We start from the raw sequence: 19,652 nt of genomic DNA on the forward strand, positions 1-19,652 counted from the left end.
CGACTGCAGGACAACTTGCAAAGGGTGTTCTCTCGTTTTAAGAATAAGTTACTATGCACTGTGTTTCACTGAGGGTGTTGTAAATAGGACCTCATTGATAAAACATACCTTAGGCCTACGTGTTAAAAAAACATCCTTAAAATGGTTGTGTCATTGTAAAATGATGATAAGCAGTTAAGATTTCTAATTTTCAGTAATGCATCATCAGATGTTCTATTCATTTTAATCTGGTTTAAAAAGGGTAAATGCAGAAATAATAAATATGCTGTTGATATTTGGCGAACCACCCTTCTTCCATATCCACACTTGACTCTCGTGCTGACTAAGCAGCGTTACATAGATATCCCTTTCCAGCTGGAATTTACTGTGTATGTTACATTTGGTGAAGTAAAACAATATCAGTAACTAGCTTTGGTAACCATTGTTTAGATACTCCTTTCACTTTATACCATACTCCAAGGAAAGTTCATCTTCATACAGCCTATAGAACTGGGATCAGCACGGGGGTCTTTTTATAACTGTAAAAATCTACAGTGGAAACAAAATTCACAGCCAGTCAATTCATGGCCCACTATCAATATGTTGGGCTTGTGTATAAAATACGGTATATGATGGCAGGGCAGGGTGACATATTGAGTAGCCAACTGAATCGGGTGTGCTGTCTGTGACTCAGCTGTCTGGGCAGGGTGTTTTCTTCATATTTGAAGTCATGAATAGGAATATCGATGCCATGATTAGAATTAATATGCTTGATTTTCCACGAGAGGAGTTAAAGCAGACCTACAGCTCAATAAGCAGTTTGCTCACTTGGCATTGCATTCCTCTGATGGGAATTCATGTCCAAAGATTAATACATACTTCACCCCCGTTTATAATTATGCTTCCGCGCCAAAATACATCCTGTCGAGCTCATCCAGCAAGTCTGACGAAACAGCTCGTCTCTCTTTGTCTAATACTGAAGAGGACATCTGGTCACTAGGGGGCGCTTTTACATCAGACAGAGGAGGTTTGTACAGCTCTTCCCTCAAGAAGTGACTCAATTTGGGCCTTTACGTCTGTTATGTTCTTTGCTGTTTTTTGTATGTAAAAACACTAACTACTGAGAGATTATACCATCTGATGTCAAAGGAAAAGTATATTGTTCTTCAATATTCAAAATATAGACACATAATAAAATGAAAAAATAAGTATATATGTAATCATACAAGTATACTACATAGGTACAAAATAATTACATCGTTATATTATTATTTTTCCTATATTCAATCACTTAAAGAAATCACTGAAGTAAAAGTGTCTCAAAGGATAATGACTAATTCAGTGATCTCCAACCCTGGTCCTGGAGAGCTACAGGGTCTGCTGGTTTTCATAGTGACACTGCACTTCATGAATCAATTAGAGCAGTTGATTACACAGTTAACTCAACCTACCTGGTGTCTTGGGTCTCAATTGGGTGCTGATTTTAAGGTGAAAACAAAAACCAGCAGACCCTGTAGCTCTCCAGGACCAAGGTTGGAGACCACTGGACTAATTGGACCTGGATATCAATTTTGGAGCCAGCATTTCTCAAACAGCATTTCCTTTCGTGTGAGTATATGTGTATATTCTTCTTCTCCTGATATGTTATATGTTCTAAGATAGTATGATTAACCATCGCTTTTTCCTCAGTTATTACATTATTGGTTAGATTGTTGCCGGACGCTTACCTGTGTAATGGTAGATGGCCGCCTGTGTCATGCTGCTGGTCCAGATAAGGTTCAGAGACAGAAAGACGGCCCCCAGCAGCGCCCATGAGCCGCGGACGGGGACAGGTACGGCCCTCGCGAGCGCCATCTCGGACAACAGACCACTCCCCCCCCAAAGGAACAAAGTCTAAAGCGTCTTTTAAAAAACCTGAAAGCTAAAGTTCAGTCGCTTTTATCATCTGTAGCTTTCCTAGAAAATGTCAACAAACTTTGAGAGGTGTACAAAGCAAAGAAAAATGAAAAAAAAGGTTTTGACTGAATGAGGCCACAGACGTTTGTTTCCACAGCAGCGGACCGAGCTTTCAGGCAGAGGCTGTGAGAGAGTGGAAGTCTTCGTTCTCCCCCCTACTACTCGGTATCCAGATGTCGAGCGCTAGCATTTATACTCTCCCAAACACCTGCACAGTGGAGGAAGAGGAGATGTCTTCAATAAAATGGTCTCGGTGGTTTGTTATGGTTTGTTATTTTTATCCCCCCGCCCCCTCTTTTCCATGCCCCGCGTCATTTCAGGCATGGCGCATCCCTCCCTCCCAGCCCCTCTCTCACCTTTGTTTTGGAGAGTTGGATTTGGTCCGGGTTGAGGGAGCGGCTCTTCTAAATATTTTGATATTTCTTCTGTGTCACTGGGCGTACATGAACTAAGCACCGCATCCGGAATGTTCTCCGTCGGCTCAGAGCACGAGCCGTTCAGTCGACATGTTTCACGCGAGGTCCCTTTCCCACGCTCACAATTCTTACTTGCTCTCAGAGCAGACTGCCATTGTATGGCTGCTATTCCTGCCCTGTTCGCGATCATGGTGATGGAACGCACGCATTTTTCATCACCTTTTGTCTAGTTTCGCTTCTGGTCCTTTCACTGGACTGGAACCACCAGCACATGGAGACAAATTAATTTGTCCCGACATGGATATGAAAAGAACTTCAAGGAATAACCTGGACATCTTTGCAACAAATGCTTTACTCATAATATGGATGTGGTGGTTAATTATTTTGCCTACTGTTGATGTTCCAAATGAAGACACACACCCTGAGTACTTGCGTTGTCTAGCTTGTTCAGTGACTTGTGTATTACGCTCAGCATACCTCTGTGTGTGCGTGTGTGTGTGTGTTTGTGCGCCGTTTCCATGTCAATCTTGCGGCTGCTCTGAGCTCCCACCTCTCGCAAGCTCCGATGATGATGTGGCTTGTTTTGGCACGGCCAGCCTGGAAGCCGTGGTTGTGGAGACGCCAGGGAGGGAGTCCAAGATGGTGGGAGTAGAGGGGTGCCCGGAAGGGGTCAAGGTTCCAGCCTTGCGGTTGGGTGGGGAGCGGTCTGGTATGTCGGTCTCGGGCACACCCAGGGACGACCGAGCGATGTGTTCTCTTGAGACGGAAGGCGAACCGGCCAGTTGGGCCGAGCCGGACCAGCCAGCAGGCGGCCCAGATGTGGGAGGGGTATGCCAGACATCCATCCAGCTATTTCCGTCTAACAACCCCCCCCCCCACCTTTCCCCCCATGCAGTGGAGAGTCACCTGTGAAGGGGCTTGTCCTGTTTTAATAGCTGCTCGTCAGACCGGGAAATACCAAAACTGACCATCAGAGCTCAGGCTTGGGGCCATGGGAACTCGACACAAAGCTTTCATTTTCTATTGTGGTTTCCTCTCCTGTGCAATAAAAACACCAGCATTCTAATCACTGTCATTCATTTGTAAATGAACACGCTGGTTGTTATCACACCTCGCAAGGAGGAAGAAAGACATTTCATGTCCGGCACAGCAGGAGGACTTGCCTGTGGCCACCTTGCTTAATGAGACACTGTCGTCCCAGCCAACTCGAGCCCTCCCTTCCCCGGCCTACGATAGTGCCAACTGCCCGTCACCCCGTGGGACTGCTAGCCTCAGTCAGTACTGGCATGGTCCGGATTCGATAGCAGACCATGGGGCTTGTCCATGCAGTAGAGTCTTGCCCTACCAGGATGATTAATCCCAGGCTGGCCGAGTTTCCTCTCCCTGCACTTCTGAGTGTGTTTTCAGTGACCGCAATCTTCCGACCTTCCTCTGTGATCTTTAATACATTTGACGTTCATCAAAGTTCATACAAACATTAAATTTTCATTGCTTTCTTCAAACCAGGACATATCGACCTGTTTCTGTTTTAAGTTCCTGTTTTAATGAAGAAATGCAACATCACTAGACTTCACGGCCAATGAATGCCGAGGGATTTGACTGGGTCTTCCAGGTGGATTGGTTGCCCTTGACACCGTCATTTTTATTACAATCATGACATCATTGTTTATTTATATTTTGTACAAGACATTACCTAATGCATGGTTTTTGCAGTGTTGCGGGCACAAGAGAATTAAATGTGTTTTGGAGGACTAGTTCCAGTAAGTTTAACTGCAGACACATTAAGTTACAGACACATTGTTTATTTTTGTTTTGTATCTCCAAAATAATTTCACACAACATTTTGCACCACAGAAAATGATAAAGAACATCAGATTAAGAATATGATCATAAATTCTCCTTGAACGCACGCTCTGTTTCTGAGCTGGGCTGCTTGGATGGAGGTGATCTCCGAGCCTGTGCTTTTACCCTGTGACAGACTCCTGCTTGCCACATTAACAGCATTAACTTGCGCAAAAGTGCCTTTGTTTATTATTTCCTCTGTGAACTAAGAGCCGGGGAGGAGCCCACGCAGCCCAGATGTGGGGCGAGCTCACGGCAGTGGAATCCGGTCGGCGCCGGTGCATATACACCAGCTGAAGAGAGCAACAGCCCAAGTGAAAGCGGCTCAACAGCACCTCCCCCGGTGACTCTTTTATAAGCTTGGCATGTTCCCGCGACTAGATTTACCCTCCTGCTGGCAGAGGGGGCGCCAGGCAGCGGGGCTGGCGTACCTCTACCCGCCATCCCGTCCCGCTTCCCGCGAACTCGCCGCCAGGACCGTCTGCCGTCCGCGCCTCTCCATCTCTCCGCCCGGCCCCGCCGCAGCGCGCAGACAGGAAAGGGCCAACCGCCAGACTGGCTGAAAGACTGACCATCTGTGTCCGTCCGACTTCCACGCCTCTCTCTCTCTCGCTCGTCCTCCTCTTCCCCCTCCCTCATTTGCTTTCAGTCTCTCTCTTGCTACTCTCTCACGCTTGCCCCTCTCTCTCCCCTCTCACCTCTTCATGCGGTTTGCCGGAATATTCCATGTGTGCGTTTATCCTTCATCTTCGTGGGCAGTGAGTGGGGAAAGAGCAGAAAGAAACAGGAATAGAGGGGTCCTCCATAATTCGGGGTGCTCCAGCCATTCTGTCCCCCTTTTCCCAGACTCCCCCTGGTACCCCTCGGCTCCTGCCCTGGCTGAGCTCTTAAACGATGGGTCAGAGGGGAGGTCAGGCTGGGTGCGGGAACCCCAGGCCCTGGGGGAAGATTGAGATTGACCCCCATGTGTTATGGAAGGGGGGGGGGGGCATATGGGCATCACTCTGAAGGCTCCGGTGATTACCCTCACGGTCCAGGTCAGCGGAGGGAAGCAGCGATCACATCTGATGTAAGATGCTGCTAGCCCCTCCCCCTCCTCCCCTTGCCTATAAATAGCGAGCACTAACCGATCCACTGGAGTGGAGAGTTTTGTGCGGTTTGCCAGGCAGTATGTTTTTCTTCTTTCCAGAACGTCGGATTTCATGTTGATGAGTTTAGCGAAAAACCAATGTGTTCTCCCCCCGCCCCCCCCCCCCCCCACCCCCCCACGAAACCCTGTTTTCTTGCTTGTTACTGCATCTCCATAATGTGGAGAGTGTGCAGCACAGGACGCGGCATTCCACAATCTCAAAGACAGCAGGAAAGTAATTGTTTTCGGAACACAACAGCTGGACTAGCGGCGTCTGCCCCAGCAGCCTGCGCTGTGCTGTGTTGCATTGAGCGCCAGTACACAGCACAGCGTTTGTTAATTAGGTTAGTGCAGTGCAGAAATCAATTCAGTGTAATGAAAGGAGACCTAGGGGTGTTCTCTGAAATATTTTCTGCGGATTACCTCACAATTATCAGTCAATATGAACCTATAATTGTAGCATGAAATGATTTTGCTTCCAGGGAAGGAGCGGTTTTTGATAATTTCAACAAAATTCTTTGGTTTCATTTTGTCATGGACTAATACTCGGTTCTAAGAATATTATGCACATGCACAGCTCAAGATTCATCTGCCCCCTTTTTCCATTTTGTAGTCTTTCGATCCCTCCTCATTTGTTTATATCTGAGTTGATAATTATGATAACTGAGGCTTCAGTGCTCTGTGTGGCAGCATAACTCAAGGGAACTTTATAGAAATGCAGTATCACAGCAGTGAGCTATTAATAAGGAAAAGAGCCATAACAGCTTCACCACAAAGACTGAGAATGAGATCTCATTGGTCAGATATAGTCATAGCTGTAGCCAGTACATTGATTTCTATAACTATACAAGCTGCAATTTGAGATCTGAGAATAAAAAGGTTCTAAGTAACTTTTTTGTTTATGAAAAATGAGTTTTACATACGCACCATAATATTAAAAGGTGATGTTCTGTTACAAACTCACGCGTAGCACACCACGCCATACGCCACCACGGCAAACTATGTCACTGACGGCAACGCGGCTTTTCATGGATGCCTTCACAGAAACACCAGGCCGCTCTCACTCTCTCTGCCCCTCTCTCCCTCCGTCTCTCTCTCTCTCACTCTCCCTCTCTCTCTCTCCTGTTGTTTTGGATGCTGCCGTTCTCCCTTACATGGCCCTACAGTGGGTAATTTGATTACGCTCTGGCTGTTGATGCATTACTCAGTGATTGATTTGATTACGCTGCCGTTGCTGATGCGTCCCACGGTGTCCTGTCTTTCTGGAGCCCCCAACGATAACAGATGAAAAAGCCCTCACAAATAGGCTGGGGGGCTTTTAATGCCAGTGATTACCTTACCGGTTTGGGCCGCGCCAGCCCTTCAGAGCGACCTCCAAGCCTGGCCTACACGCTGAGTAAAATGCTTGGGGGGAAAATGTGTTATTCGCACACGCGTTTTAACCCGATGTCAAGTTGAGGAGAAGCGCATTCCTGTCCTTGGAAAATGCGTTTTCCTATGAGGACACTGGAAACTCAAGACCGTCAATGGAATCCATGCTTAAACTGTCGTTTTCTCTCAATTTCCCACGCCGTTCTTTCCCATCTGAAAAAATAACACTACAGCAGACCAAGGCCCCTTCTGCAGCTAAGAGCAGCGCTACACAGCGACCGAAGCACAGCTTGTGATAAACGCCACTGTCCATTCATTTCAGCACAGTTAACGCTTATTCTCGTCCAGCACAGAGAGAAATCTGGCCCAGCAAGATATTATTTTCAGATATGTAGATCGCTATTTGAGTGCAGTGTTTGTGCATCAGGATTAATGTATGCCTTCATCAGACAGCACTGAGAGAGAGAACTAGCAAGGTGCGTGCATTTCAGAGGTGTGGCAATAATTCAATTCAGGATTCTAACTGGTCCCACATTTGCGATGAATTTGCTCAGGAGATTATGGTGCAATGGCAGGACATCAGTTCCTGAGCACTGCATTGGGTCAACCATGTCTTTACAAACCAATGGAAGGTTAAATCAATTGTATTGATAACAGAAATGGAGCTCAATCAGATTTCATGTCTTTTCTCACTGTCTCAAAAGCCTTCTTTTATTAGACGTTTCCAGCTGAACACAACTATAATGTGATTACTTTGTGATTTTTTTAAGGCATTCACATATTTCCCATCACCAAACGGCTCATTCAGTCACAACATTTGACTGCAGGGCTTGAATATGTGCGAATATTCACCTGTAAATCACAATATTGCCATTGTGTACTTAAATAATGTACCATAAAAAGTTCAATAGATGCCGAATAGATGACTGCTTTGAAGTACAACATTAGGTGTGAGGAAGTCCAATATACATCATTTCATTTATTTATTTTTCTTTAAAAAAAACAACAACAATGTATAGGCGGTGAGTAACAATGTCTGCCACATTTGACTTTCCAGTGAAAATCTTGCATAAACATTCCCATTTCATCACATCGAGAGAAAAAACAATATTAACTATAGAAATGAAAAAAAAAACTTTTAAATGAAACATGTTATAATAAATATATAAATAATGCAAAACTGTTTCACAGCTTTTTTTCTTCTTCTTCTTCCATATCTCATACTGGCTCATAAAAACCAAAATAAAAAAAGTCTAATTTTGGCGACAAATCGGGGGAACAAATAAAGAAGAAGCACTGCAGGTGTTTGCACATTAAGGACAGAGGTTTCTCTTGTCCTGGACAGCAATGGCAAAGCCATGAAGGATTCCTTCACACTGTTTTTTGTGTGTTCAGTGTGTTCAACACGAAAAATAAAATGTAACGCCAGTACTGGAGCCGCAGAGCAGGGTTAGCATGATAAAAATATTGTTTTAGGCATGTCCGGCTGACTTATACGAGCCGCTTGTATACGCACAGAAGAGTCTTGAGAAAGCGTGTTCTCTGTCAGAACATTTTATTGTACTGCTTAAATCCAGCCATCTTCAGATAAAAGCGGCTGAAACTCAGTCGAAGCCTCCAGTTAGCGGCGTCCTTCCCGAAGACCTGCTTTCATAGGCTGACAGTCGTGTCACATGTGTGGTCACCGCAGGTCATGTGACATCATACCGCACACCCACAGGCACTGGATATAAGCTCTTTCACTAGCCACTGGGATGTGTGCTTTTATGCATCTAAACGTCTGTACCAACAAATCTACACTTCAGATTAGTGTCTGTCATGTCATGTCGGTCTGAGGTGTATGTCATGCTTATCTGAATGACAACAATTAATTGTTCAGCTTAGTACCAGTCTTGTATCTGTCCAAAAAAATACATGCTGCACAGTATTGCTTATCCATGATGTGTGACCGTAAGTAAGCTCATTGCCTTCATTTTTATGCCCTACAACCGTATTTGTTTGTGTGTGTCGATATATTAAGGCTGGGTGTTCATCACGAGAAATATTGGCTGAAGTCACGGAGCAGTCACGGCAAAATTGTTGAAAATCACGGAAAACTGAAAAACGGATGAAATCACAGAATTAAAAACCGTTTACTCATTAAATGAATCAACTGATCTCATGCGCGCTGTTAACAGGGGCCTGCCAAATGTAACATCTGATGGCAAAAACCGACAAGGACGGCAATCTTGATCCCAGCACATTCCAGAATCCCTAAATTGTTGCACATTTTTGCTCCCAACATTTGGCAATATTATTAAAATGCCTACTGGTATACCAACAGGTTAACCGTGTTGGTTATGTTAAGGTTGACTGTTATCATAAAACGTCCAAGAAATCAGGGAAAGCACTTCAAACGGAGGAAATCGCAGAAATGGCAAAAAATTGGGAAAGTAATGGAACTGGCAAAAATGACTTTCGCTGTTCCTCGACACTTGAGCAGCAGAGCAAACGATTAGTTAAAGCAGTTGATTAGTCAGGTCACCTGGATTCTTGAGTCTGAATTGGTCGCTGATCTAAAGGAAAAAACGAAAACCAGCAGACTCTGTGGCTCTGTAGGATCAGGGTTGAGTATCCCTGCAGTAAAAAGAAAAATGTATCCATATGAAGCAGGGGTGTCCAATCTTAACTGAAAAGGGCCGGTGTGGGTGCAGGTTTTTGTTTTATCCCTGAACTAAGGCACCCGATTCCTCTGTCTTAATTGAAGACTATGGTTAGTTAATTAGATGAATCATGTTAAATATTTAACTTGTTTTGTGCAAGTTAAATGTTATGAAACAGCTCTTTTTTATTTTTAAAAATGTGTATGTATATTTCCAATTCAAAGAAATTGCTCCTTTTATTTATTTATTTATTAACACAAATATATTGCATTTCATAGGAATGTCTTGGTATTTACAGGTGGATTTTAAAAATTATTTCTGGATCGTACTATGATTGGAGTACATCTCTCCAACCAGCCCCCTCTGTCAACAAACATACAGTGATACACTGGCCAACTGATTATCTCACTGTCTTTAAAGTTATCATGTGTCACACAGCAGAACTGTCTCATAGTTTCAGCCTTTCTTAGCTCCATTAATTCATTATCTTAAGTACTAAGTCTTTATGACACTGGACAATTAAAAATGTGAAAAAATGTTTTAATATTTCTTACTTTTTTTGGGGGGGGGGGTAATTTTCAGAAAACTTAATTCCCAGCAACAATGCTAAAATATCATGTAATATCATGGTTTGCCTGTATTATAAGAATGCATGGTGTAGTCATACAAATTTGGATAATCTACCACAGTGAGGAGTCATTAAAGTGGGAATGACTCCTATCAGTGCTCCCAGCTGGTATGCATTGATTCCTTCCTGTTGTGTCTGTTTGCATGTGAATCTTCTGAGCTTAAGGAAAATGCGTGAATAATCAGATCTGTAACGTGACAGGTGTCTCCTCTGAGGAATCTGTGAGCTCGGCTCACGCGCGGGGCATGCTGAACATTCTGTGAAAATCTCAGAGAAATTTGGCTCAATTAAAAGTTTCACAATGTCTCTCCTCCCATACAATCTCTTGACCTTCTGTAACTACTGTGCAAAGCAGCAAAAAAAGACTTCCGCAATAAAATGGCTCCAGGCATACAGGATCGTCAGGGCAGCGTTGTCATAAATGGATGCTACAGTCAGAATTACTTGATAAAAACAAAATGTGTGAAAAAGAACAAGACAGGAAGAAGTGGGGGGAAAGCACACTAACTTGCATCTACTCTTTTTCATCAACGTTCTCCAAGAATTTGGCCAGATTATCTAGCACTCAGTTTGGATGGGTCATTCAGATGAACGAAAATGTTCCCCATGGCATGGCGTCCACTTTTAGAAGACAGTGGCTGAAGATGAAAGCAGTTATTCCAAACACTATTAATACTAATATGAAAACTATCAAACTTATGCATTTACAAATTGTCATTGACAGTGATCCTTAACATGGGCTTTGGGGGTCTGGACAGTTCTGTGACTGTATTTCCCTTGGGAGCCATTTCTTTGATTTGGTTGGGTTGGGGAGGCATGGCGGGGGTTGCCAGTTGATTCGAATTTCAGCTTTTTGTTTTCCCTCTGTGTCTCTCCATCAACTCCTCTTCCTTTGTTGTTTGCTACAGCTCCTGTGAAGAGTCATCTCCAGTGCCTGGGCGGTGTGTAGAGGCTACACACGGGGGGCTTTCAGGAGGAGGAATATGAGCACCGTACAGAGGAGTTTACCATCGTAAGAGGTAATCCGGTTCCAACAGACAATATCACAGAACCTTGCACTATAGATTAGAAGAAAGCAGGTCTCATGTCGGCCTGCATGAAGACGCTAATTTGGCCTCCCCTGGTGTTTCTGAAAAGGAACTGATGCGGTTTCCTGGCCGTTTGAAGTGGATCAAAAACCCGGGGCAGGCTTTCGAGTTATCTCGAGTAACACTTCAACAGGTAACACTTTTTCTTCAACTAAAGAAATCAAAATAATTCATCAGAATGCCATCTCATGTCACTGACATTTACATCATACAATATGAGCTGAGACTGAAGGTGTTATTGAGAGTAAAACGGGAAAATTATTTATTTGTTTTTTTTCCACTCAGTTTCAAAGTAAAGTTACCAGCCATATCAGATAACTCCTCTGAATAAGAATATTTTCTTAAAGGTTATGAACATTACATTGCTATCAAGCCAGTAACAGGATTTGAGGGATATGTTTGAGCTGTTTTGCATTATAAAACATATCGATAATCTCTTATTTCTTTTATATTTTTTTGTAAACATTTTCAGCCTGGGGATAAGCCCAGATGTTGCACCTTTTGCACAGCTGCATGGTTCATACTGAAACACTATATAACCTGCTCACAACTCTGTGACACTGCATACGCGTCACCGTGAGTTTGAGAATTTACAACGAATAAATACTATTTTCTGTCTCATTCTCTATTTGACAGTAGCTTGATTAAACAGTATATCTACTTGTGAATTACAGTACTTGGAGTTTGCTCTTTACCCTTTGAAGCGTCTATTATTTATTTTCTCAGCCATCTCTTTTATTTTCTGTACTACTGCGATAGCCAGTCAGATTTAATGAAAGACAGTTGTTTAAATCTCACTTCAAGTTGTTGCACACTTTTTTTTTTAACACAAGGGCCTGTGCTACTAACAGATCACAGGGACTCGCAGGTGACCCAGAACTCGCTCCAGTAATCATAAGAGAAAAAACAGCCTCTGGGCTTTAACACTTACACCTGTTGCTAATAATCTTCCCCTTCAACCATAGCAGGCTTTATGTACTCTTTAGGTGTTATGCTGCAATGTGGAGATCACATTATTTTTCATCCTGCATTTACTTTTAAAAAATATTTGTATACACTGCAGTTTCCTGAGAGATTGCTATGATCTACAAATATATATGAATATGTATTCATACCAGCTTATACTGAAGCTGTTTGTTGAGTTGGGAGATACCAGAGATACTCAGATCTGGCCCTCGGTGCCAGTAGTGCTTACGGTCCTCCCCTCTAATCACTGATTTAAACATGATGCACTTGGTGAGTGTAATCTCTGGCCAATCACTGACTTTACTGGACTATCAGGCAGAAGAGACAACCAGCAGTACAACTGACCTTGAGGGCCAGATCTGAGTATTTGTGATCTACACTAAGGGCTAATTCAGTGATCCATTAAATGGCGAGGTTTGGTAACTCAGAAATAGGACAATATTATTCCTCTTTTTGCAGATGGTTTGCCTAAATTTTCTAAATTGTTAATGAATATATAATTTATATAACTAGAGGCCTTTTTGATACTGGCAATAGAAGTGATTTTGTCTTTGAGAAATGTTAAATTGCATCCCTGTTTATAAAAAGCTAGAATTTCTTTCGTTGTGTGTTCGATGCAACAGTTAACCTTGTTACAACAACACGACAAACTCTTAGACTAATACAAAATTGTCAAAAGTTATCAAAGGTTTATTTACTCACTGGCTTTCATTCCCCAGTTGTTTTTTCTTTTTCTTTTTTTTTTTTGGTTGTGGACATATTGTAATGGGCTTTTTGAATAGAAATGACAGTAAGACGCATCACGTGGATGGCTTGCTCTCTATGGCACACTCCGCTGAACCACAAAGAACAGGAAACTAAGTAATAACACCACTGTCTACACTGAAACAATTAAGAGAGTAATTCTAAAATCACAAACATCTAAAAGATGATGTTACTTAAGGACCCCTAAGGGCAAAACTGCTATGGAAATGCCACGCCATACTACAGATCTGGACAGCACAGTGTGTAACGGTGTGAGACAGCCAGTCGGGCCATTACTGTAACATACTCCCATGCACATTGCTTCAACTGCAGAGCAGAACCACCTTATCTTCACAGCCTGAGTATAATGCAGCATGCAGGGCAAAAAAATAAATAAATAAAAAATCAAATTAGGAATTAGAAAAACACAAGATCATAGTTTGTGGGGGAGAAGGCTTTTTTTTTCCCTCAGTGTTTGCACCCCATTTAAAGCACAGGAAATTAATCAAATGAAACGCAGTTGAAACAAAAGTCTAAGGAATGAGTCAAAGCAGTCAGAGGGGATTCTGGGATTGCACCCAGTGGACGATGTCGCGTCTGTCGATCTCGAGCGGCGAGGTTGAGTCTCTTTCGCGCCTCTCCACACGCTCAAGCGTCGTCCTTTGAAATGCTAGCTTTTTCTGGGGTCACAAGGTCCTTACCTTTTGGATCAGGTGGTTATGTGGCAAAATTAAACCTCTTGAATTGAAATTCTGCACTTGAATGAACGAGGTCTTGATCACGTGACCTATGGGGAGGCCCATGGCCAAAGGTTGATGGACAACGGGTGGACCAGTAAACCTGTGCAGTCATTACCCTGTTTCCTCAAAAACGTGTTATTTACAACCTTGCTGTTCTCTCCTCGAAGTCCACATAAGTAAACCACATGTACAAATGGGGAAGTGTTCAGTCGTTCGTCTGAAAAGAATGCTTTCCAAACTACACTGTGTGCTGTACAAAATTCTTCTTTGTTGTCATCTTCTTAAGTCTCTGGAGTAGCACCAAAGTGCTATTTAAAGTTTACCAGGATACGTATGCACATAATTGGATTCTTCTTTTTCTTTTTTTGGAAAGCTGAAATGATTTAATTTCCACCATAAAATAAATGAATAAATAAATTAAAATAACAGAATATTTAAATTAATAATTAAATACTGCTGTTGCAAGCATAAACATCTTCAGTATCATAATGAAAAGTAATATTAATAATATATTGTAATTTCTTATTTTTCCCAGAGGTGTTGATTTTTGTAAAGCTGCAGTGGATTATTTTTTACTTTTTAAAAATGTTTTTTTTTTCTTCAAACAGATGTGTTTTTGTATATTATTTTCTCTTTTGTTAATTTGATTCCATTCCAGTTCTATATTACAAATGGCTGTATGAACAGCCTCCAGGTTGAGGTGGAGTATTTGACCTGAAGAACAGAGGGAAAGTAGGTGGAGTAGGAGTAGGAGCAGGAGTAGGAGCAGAAGGAGGAGCAGAAGGTGGCGGAGGTGGGGGAGGTCAGCCTAGTGGAAACGCTGGACTCCGAATCTCGGGTCCTTGCTGTCCCGAATCTCAATCTGGGAAAAACAGGGAGAGAAACAAGAGGGGGATAAACTGGCTGGGAAAGGACAGGCTGAAAGCAGGGATGGGGTGGAGGAGAAGGAAGGCGGGATGGACAAGAAGCAACTCCAGGATTCGCAGACACACACGGTTGGTCGTGACTTTACACGCATAGTTCTATTTTGACCACATCCTGGTGCGCCGCTGTGTGTTTTTGAGAACAATTCTTTTTAAAATCTGGGTGGGATATTTGTTTCCTTTTTTAATTTTTTAAATATTGTTTTATATTTAATTTTTTTTCTCATTCCAAGACCAACTGGGTGTGTGGCCACCAAGATGACTAATATGAAAAATCACAAATGAAGGACGCACTGTTTGTGTTGCATTTGGTAGAGGGCTAGGCTGCAGAAAAATGTTAGAGATTTTTCTTCCTTTGCAGTTTTATCAGAGCTAAGTAGCTACCAGGTTTAAATGGATTAACAAAACTCACAAACAAATGTGAACAACATAGGCTGTGTAATTGAGCATTTTTTATCCAACAAGAAACGCCAAGAGTATTTCAGCATATTTGCATTTTAATTTGTTTGATGGATGTTACAATAAACAAAATGTTTTGACAGCTGATAAGTTTGATATGGCACAAAAATATGTGGCCAAGCCACATGACTGTAAAGGACAAGGAGACTTGATATCCTGGACTCAGTCAGCTTTTGCCCTCGACTTCCACTCAATGATTTCATTGTTTTCAAAAGCAGTTTAGTCCAGTAAGTATGGAAACAGCGTGAAAAACTGTTAGGAAGAAAGGTTAATTTGTACATTGTATTAAGGATGAGGAAAAGTGTTGATTGAATCCAATTTAGCTTTGTTTGCAAGTTGAACATACTGATATAACATACTGGACAATACATTTTCAACAACAAAAATGAATGATGAGAAAAAGAGTTCACATTTCACCCTGTTTATGGGCATATGACAACACTCAGTTGGGATAAACTGTTTTATTTCTTGCAATTGCATTGAGGAGTACAGAGCCCAAAACATTTTAGACCTCTATTATAGCAAGCAGACATATCATCATTGTATTTTTAAGGAGGTAGAGTTGCCACATTGAAATGCACGATATTGTAAAAAAAAAAAAAAAATTATGAGCGTGTGGCACTGGGGACAGCCTGTCCGGATTGGGCATCAGAAACGTGAGAAGGCAAGCACACAATCTGGATGCTGTATTTGCCAAATCAGCCAGGCATTCTTGCCTGGGCCATGGGTCAAAGAATCACCGGGCAAATGGCCACTATGTCAAAGGTCGGATCAGCTCCAATCTCTCCATATGGCATAACCTGACCCTCTAAATCAGACGTACTCAAACGTGACCCTCAGGGCCAGTAGCACAGCTGGCTTTCAGTCTTCTCTAATCAGGGCTGATTTAAACCTTTAAGTCTTTGGCCAATCAGAGGCATTAATCAATCAATTAACTATCAGGTAGAAAAGAAAGAAGATTTGAGTATCTAAATGGCTGACTCTGCTGGATGTGTTGGATGGCCGAGGAGCAGGGCCAGAGTGGGATCTGGCAAAGGCTGGCCATGTCACAGAATGCAGGGGTTTTGTGTTTACAAGCTTCCCGGGCTTAATAATGGATGTGTCTCTTCCAGGTGACTCATTCCTAACGCATGGCAGTTTAAAAAAAAAAAACACACCTTAAAAAGTGGTAAACAAATTAGTTATATCCATTTTATTAAATGCAAACCTTTTCGAATACTGAAAGTGGATGATCAGTGTCATTGGCTTTAAAAGATGGTGACTATTTCATACAGCCTTTTGAGAACCTTGAAAATAATGTATGCCAATTGATAAATATTTTAAATAGCATTTTTGAATAAGTATATTTTGACGAGGGCCATTCCTGCTTGGTCAAAGTGAGCTAAATGACCCCTTTAGTTTACCGTCTGCAAGAATCTCTCACCTGTTCTGAGATGATTTGCTGTTTGAATCAGAGTTCTTCTCGAAAGTGACCAAGGCCAAAAAAGAAAGCAGTAAACCTATTACTGTATTTAAGCATGGCAATTATGTAGGAAAAATATACATGGAGTTATAAAAAAAAAGTTATATGGAGTTATTTGGAGTTATAAGCCTGTCATTTTTCCTAATGTACAGAGAGTATCAGATGCTGTGAGAAACTTGTTCTGGACACCCCAGGGTTCCCTACTTCCATTACAAATCTATATAAGTTATTCCATGGCTTAAAAACTCAGTGTTGAGGAATACTTATCTGTATACATGTACTATGCAGTGTTACTTACGTGACTCAGCTTTAAATAGCTTCTGTAATTAATGTTATTAATCTGTTGAAATAAACTCTCAATCTGGAGTTTCTTTATTACTTGGCTGAAAGTTATGAACCCTCAATTGTTACTTAGCACACGTAGCACTTAACATTTAAATTTGTGTTACATTTTTGTATGTATTAAAAATTTTGAATTTAAATTTTCGTGAAAACATTGAAGTCTCCAAAGCTATTTGCTTCACTTGTGAGTTGTTGAGTGCATGACATTTAAACAGCAAATTTCCTATTTAAGTTCATTTACGTAAACGAGGAGGAGTAGTGATTCTATTAGTGACCCCTGAAGTACCCCCTGAATCAGGGTTGGACATGCCTTCAGAGCAACTGAGTACACCTACAATATCTGAATGGCTTTTATCCACCGACTCCGTATTTTGATGTACTGAACTTGATGTACTGTAACCGCCATGATTTTTCTTCAGTATTTAAAAAAGTACTTAGGATGGCTTTTTGTATTTTAAAAATATTTTTTTATGTTTGACATTTTTTTCTCCCTAATTTGGAGTGCCCACTTGTGTATGTATCAGCACTCGTTGTCTGAACCTCCACTATTAATTCACGAGAGTGCGGATGAGCACAAGCTGTTCTCCAGTGCGTGGAAAGCGACTTCTTATCACGCCACAGTTTGCTAGCTGGGCCAGTACAGACAGGAGTCAGAGGACCCCACTTTGTCTGCAGCTCCGCAGGCCACCTTGCGGTTCACCCCATCGACCAGTGGGGGTCGCTAGCAAGCGATGAGGTGCGGTAATCCCCCTGACTGCACCTCTCCCGTCCCTGGGCGACGCTGGAGGCTGCGCTGCACCCTGCTGGGCTTCCAGGCACAGTAGTTACCGCTGTGGTCCGCATTCAAAACCAGACTGTTGGGGTGTTTTTATTTATTTATTTTTAAAGCATGCTGTCTTTGGGAAAAGCAAGATTTCAGTCCTCTGAAACAACTGCTATAATTATATTCCTATATTTAAACATCCTTTTTTATAAAATAAAAATGACCGCACTTCTGATACTGCTGGTCAGGTCAGAGCTCAGCATTGATGCATTATTTAAACCTTATATTTGAACGTTCCCTCTCATCCTCTGACTTTGATTACCCAGTCTATATCTTTGGTCTCCAATTCTAAAATCCTCTTCTCTTCATCAATTCACTGGTGGAAAAACTCATCTTTCCCTCACTACTTTTCCATCATAGTGATACTGCAATTTTGGCAAAACTACATACATTTTCTGCAATTATGTAATTGTATGTGTTGCAACAATAAACTCTCCAATGATTTCTCTCCATATATAGCATTTGCTGTGTACCTTAATGACCACTTTTGGCAGGTGTAATCTTTTCAGGTGTCTCAAAAACACATAGTAAATTAAAAAGACAAAGAGTTAAACTTAAAGGAAAACATGACTGCTTAAAAAAGGTTGATTCTATCTAGTTTGCTATACTACACATTTTGATCATTGTAGCCTACGGCCTTGCTTGTTTGATAGACATGCATGTTATTAACTGTTCAGGTACTGAAATGAGCTTGAAAGGAATACATTGTGGAATGGATACTCATTTAACGTGGAGATCACACAATTGCGCATGCGTTAGTTTCCGGTTTGGGGTAAGAAGACGTTAATGGTGTCATTGGTAATCGGCAGTGCTTGTCGATTGTTCCTTTGTGAAATACGAACAAACAGCAGTCTCGTGTTGACAGCGCTCTTTTCCCGATGCCAGATTGCGGTTTGACTCGAGTGGTTTATTGTTCCTCAGGAAGTTCCAGCACGCGATCTCCCGTCGATGTAAAAGCGGTTATAATCTCCGTGGGCTACAGATTTGGCTGCATGGCAACCACGTGAAAGTTTTGCGTTCTCCACGTTCCGTCGCGGGGCTGGCTGTTTGTCTGATACCGAGGGCGCGGCTGAAAAGGCAACAAGGAGACAGACCGTTTCCCCCTTCTTCACCTCGCGCACAGCTACAAATGCGACAAACAAGCGGGCACCACCAGTGGAGGTAAACAGATCATGCTGGGATAACATGCAGATGGGCTGGCAGGTGTGATGGGGAATCTCCCTACGCCATCCTTCCTGAGGACAGAAGAAGCTGCAATCTCTTACCCTCTCTGTAAGCTCCTTTTTATTTCTAAAAGAGCATTGTCTCTTCTTCAATGTGGGGAAAAATGCCTTTGGTTTAATTTTGGCCCAAATTCAGTAATTCATTAATTGTATTCAGTTGTTCAGTCAGCACATATAGATTGGGGAGGTTGTAGTCAAAGCTTAAATCTATAGATATGGACTGTGCTTCCCTGTTGAGATTTACAGCTGCTCCAGTGTTTGTGTCCTTCTTTGTACCTTGCCCCCCCCCCCCCCCCCCCCCGGCCCCAGGTTCAGATTCAATCAAAATTTGTCCTTAACTTTGAACCACAATGAAGAGAAATTGTTGAACCCCCCCCACCCCCCGTCTTTCTGGGTGAGGTCATGGATCACAAAAATGAACTTGGAAAAACTGTGTTTGTGGAGAAAAGAAAACAAGCATGAATTTAAAGAACTCTGGCCAGTGTGAAAGCAACTACTTCAAAACAAACGCTTTATATATTTTGAATCCGAGGCAAGATTCTATAAATATTTTTATAGATGAAAATTTTTTTTCCCCATTGATGCAAACATAAGGATGTACAGTACATTTCCAAAAGTATGTGGACACCCCTTCTGATTAGTGGTTTTGGCCACACCCATTGCTAACAGGTGCATAAAATAAAGCATATACAGCCATGCAGTCTCCATTGACAATTATTGGCAGTAGAATGGGTCGTGCTGAAGATCTCAGTGACTTTCAGCATGGCATTGTCTCAGCACGCCACCTTTCCAACAAGTCAGTTTGTAAAACTGTTGCCTTGCTAGAGCTGTCCCAGTCAACTGTGAGTGCTGTTATTGTGAAGTGGAAATGTATAGGCGTAACAATAGGTCAGCTGCAAAGTTGTAGTCATCTGTCCTT

At 42.2% G+C, this 19,652-nt stretch overlaps 1 protein-coding gene and 1 long non-coding RNA gene across 4 annotated transcripts in view; one reads left to right on the forward strand and one right to left on the reverse strand.

The window, feature by feature from the left end:
- Positions 1-12,686: 12,686 nt before the first annotated feature.
- lhfpl4a (LHFPL tetraspan subfamily member 4a) overlaps positions 12,687-19,652 on the reverse strand; it is a 44,694-nt gene continuing 37,728 nt past the window's right edge. For 2 of the 3 annotated variants that reach the window (XM_035387860.1, XM_035387859.1), the window contains one exon: positions 12,687-14,363. In XM_035387860.1, coding sequence (XP_035243751.1) covers positions 14,359-14,363 — 5 coding nt within the window. In that variant the 3' untranslated portion in view covers positions 12,687-14,358. The other variant, XM_035387858.1, reaches the window with a different exon arrangement.
- LOC118211075 overlaps positions 18,520-19,652 on the forward strand; it is a 42,998-nt gene continuing 41,865 nt past the window's right edge. Inside the window, exon 1 of the long non-coding RNA XR_004761952.1 lies at positions 18,520-18,782. This is a non-coding gene — a long non-coding RNA (uncharacterized LOC118211075). The remainder of the gene's footprint in view (positions 18,783-19,652) is intronic.

The sequence above is a fragment of the Anguilla anguilla genome, chromosome 13 (genome assembly GCF_013347855.1).
Source record: "Anguilla anguilla isolate fAngAng1 chromosome 13, fAngAng1.pri, whole genome shotgun sequence".
Classification (NCBI taxonomy): Eukaryota; Metazoa; Chordata; class Actinopteri; order Anguilliformes; family Anguillidae; genus Anguilla; species Anguilla anguilla.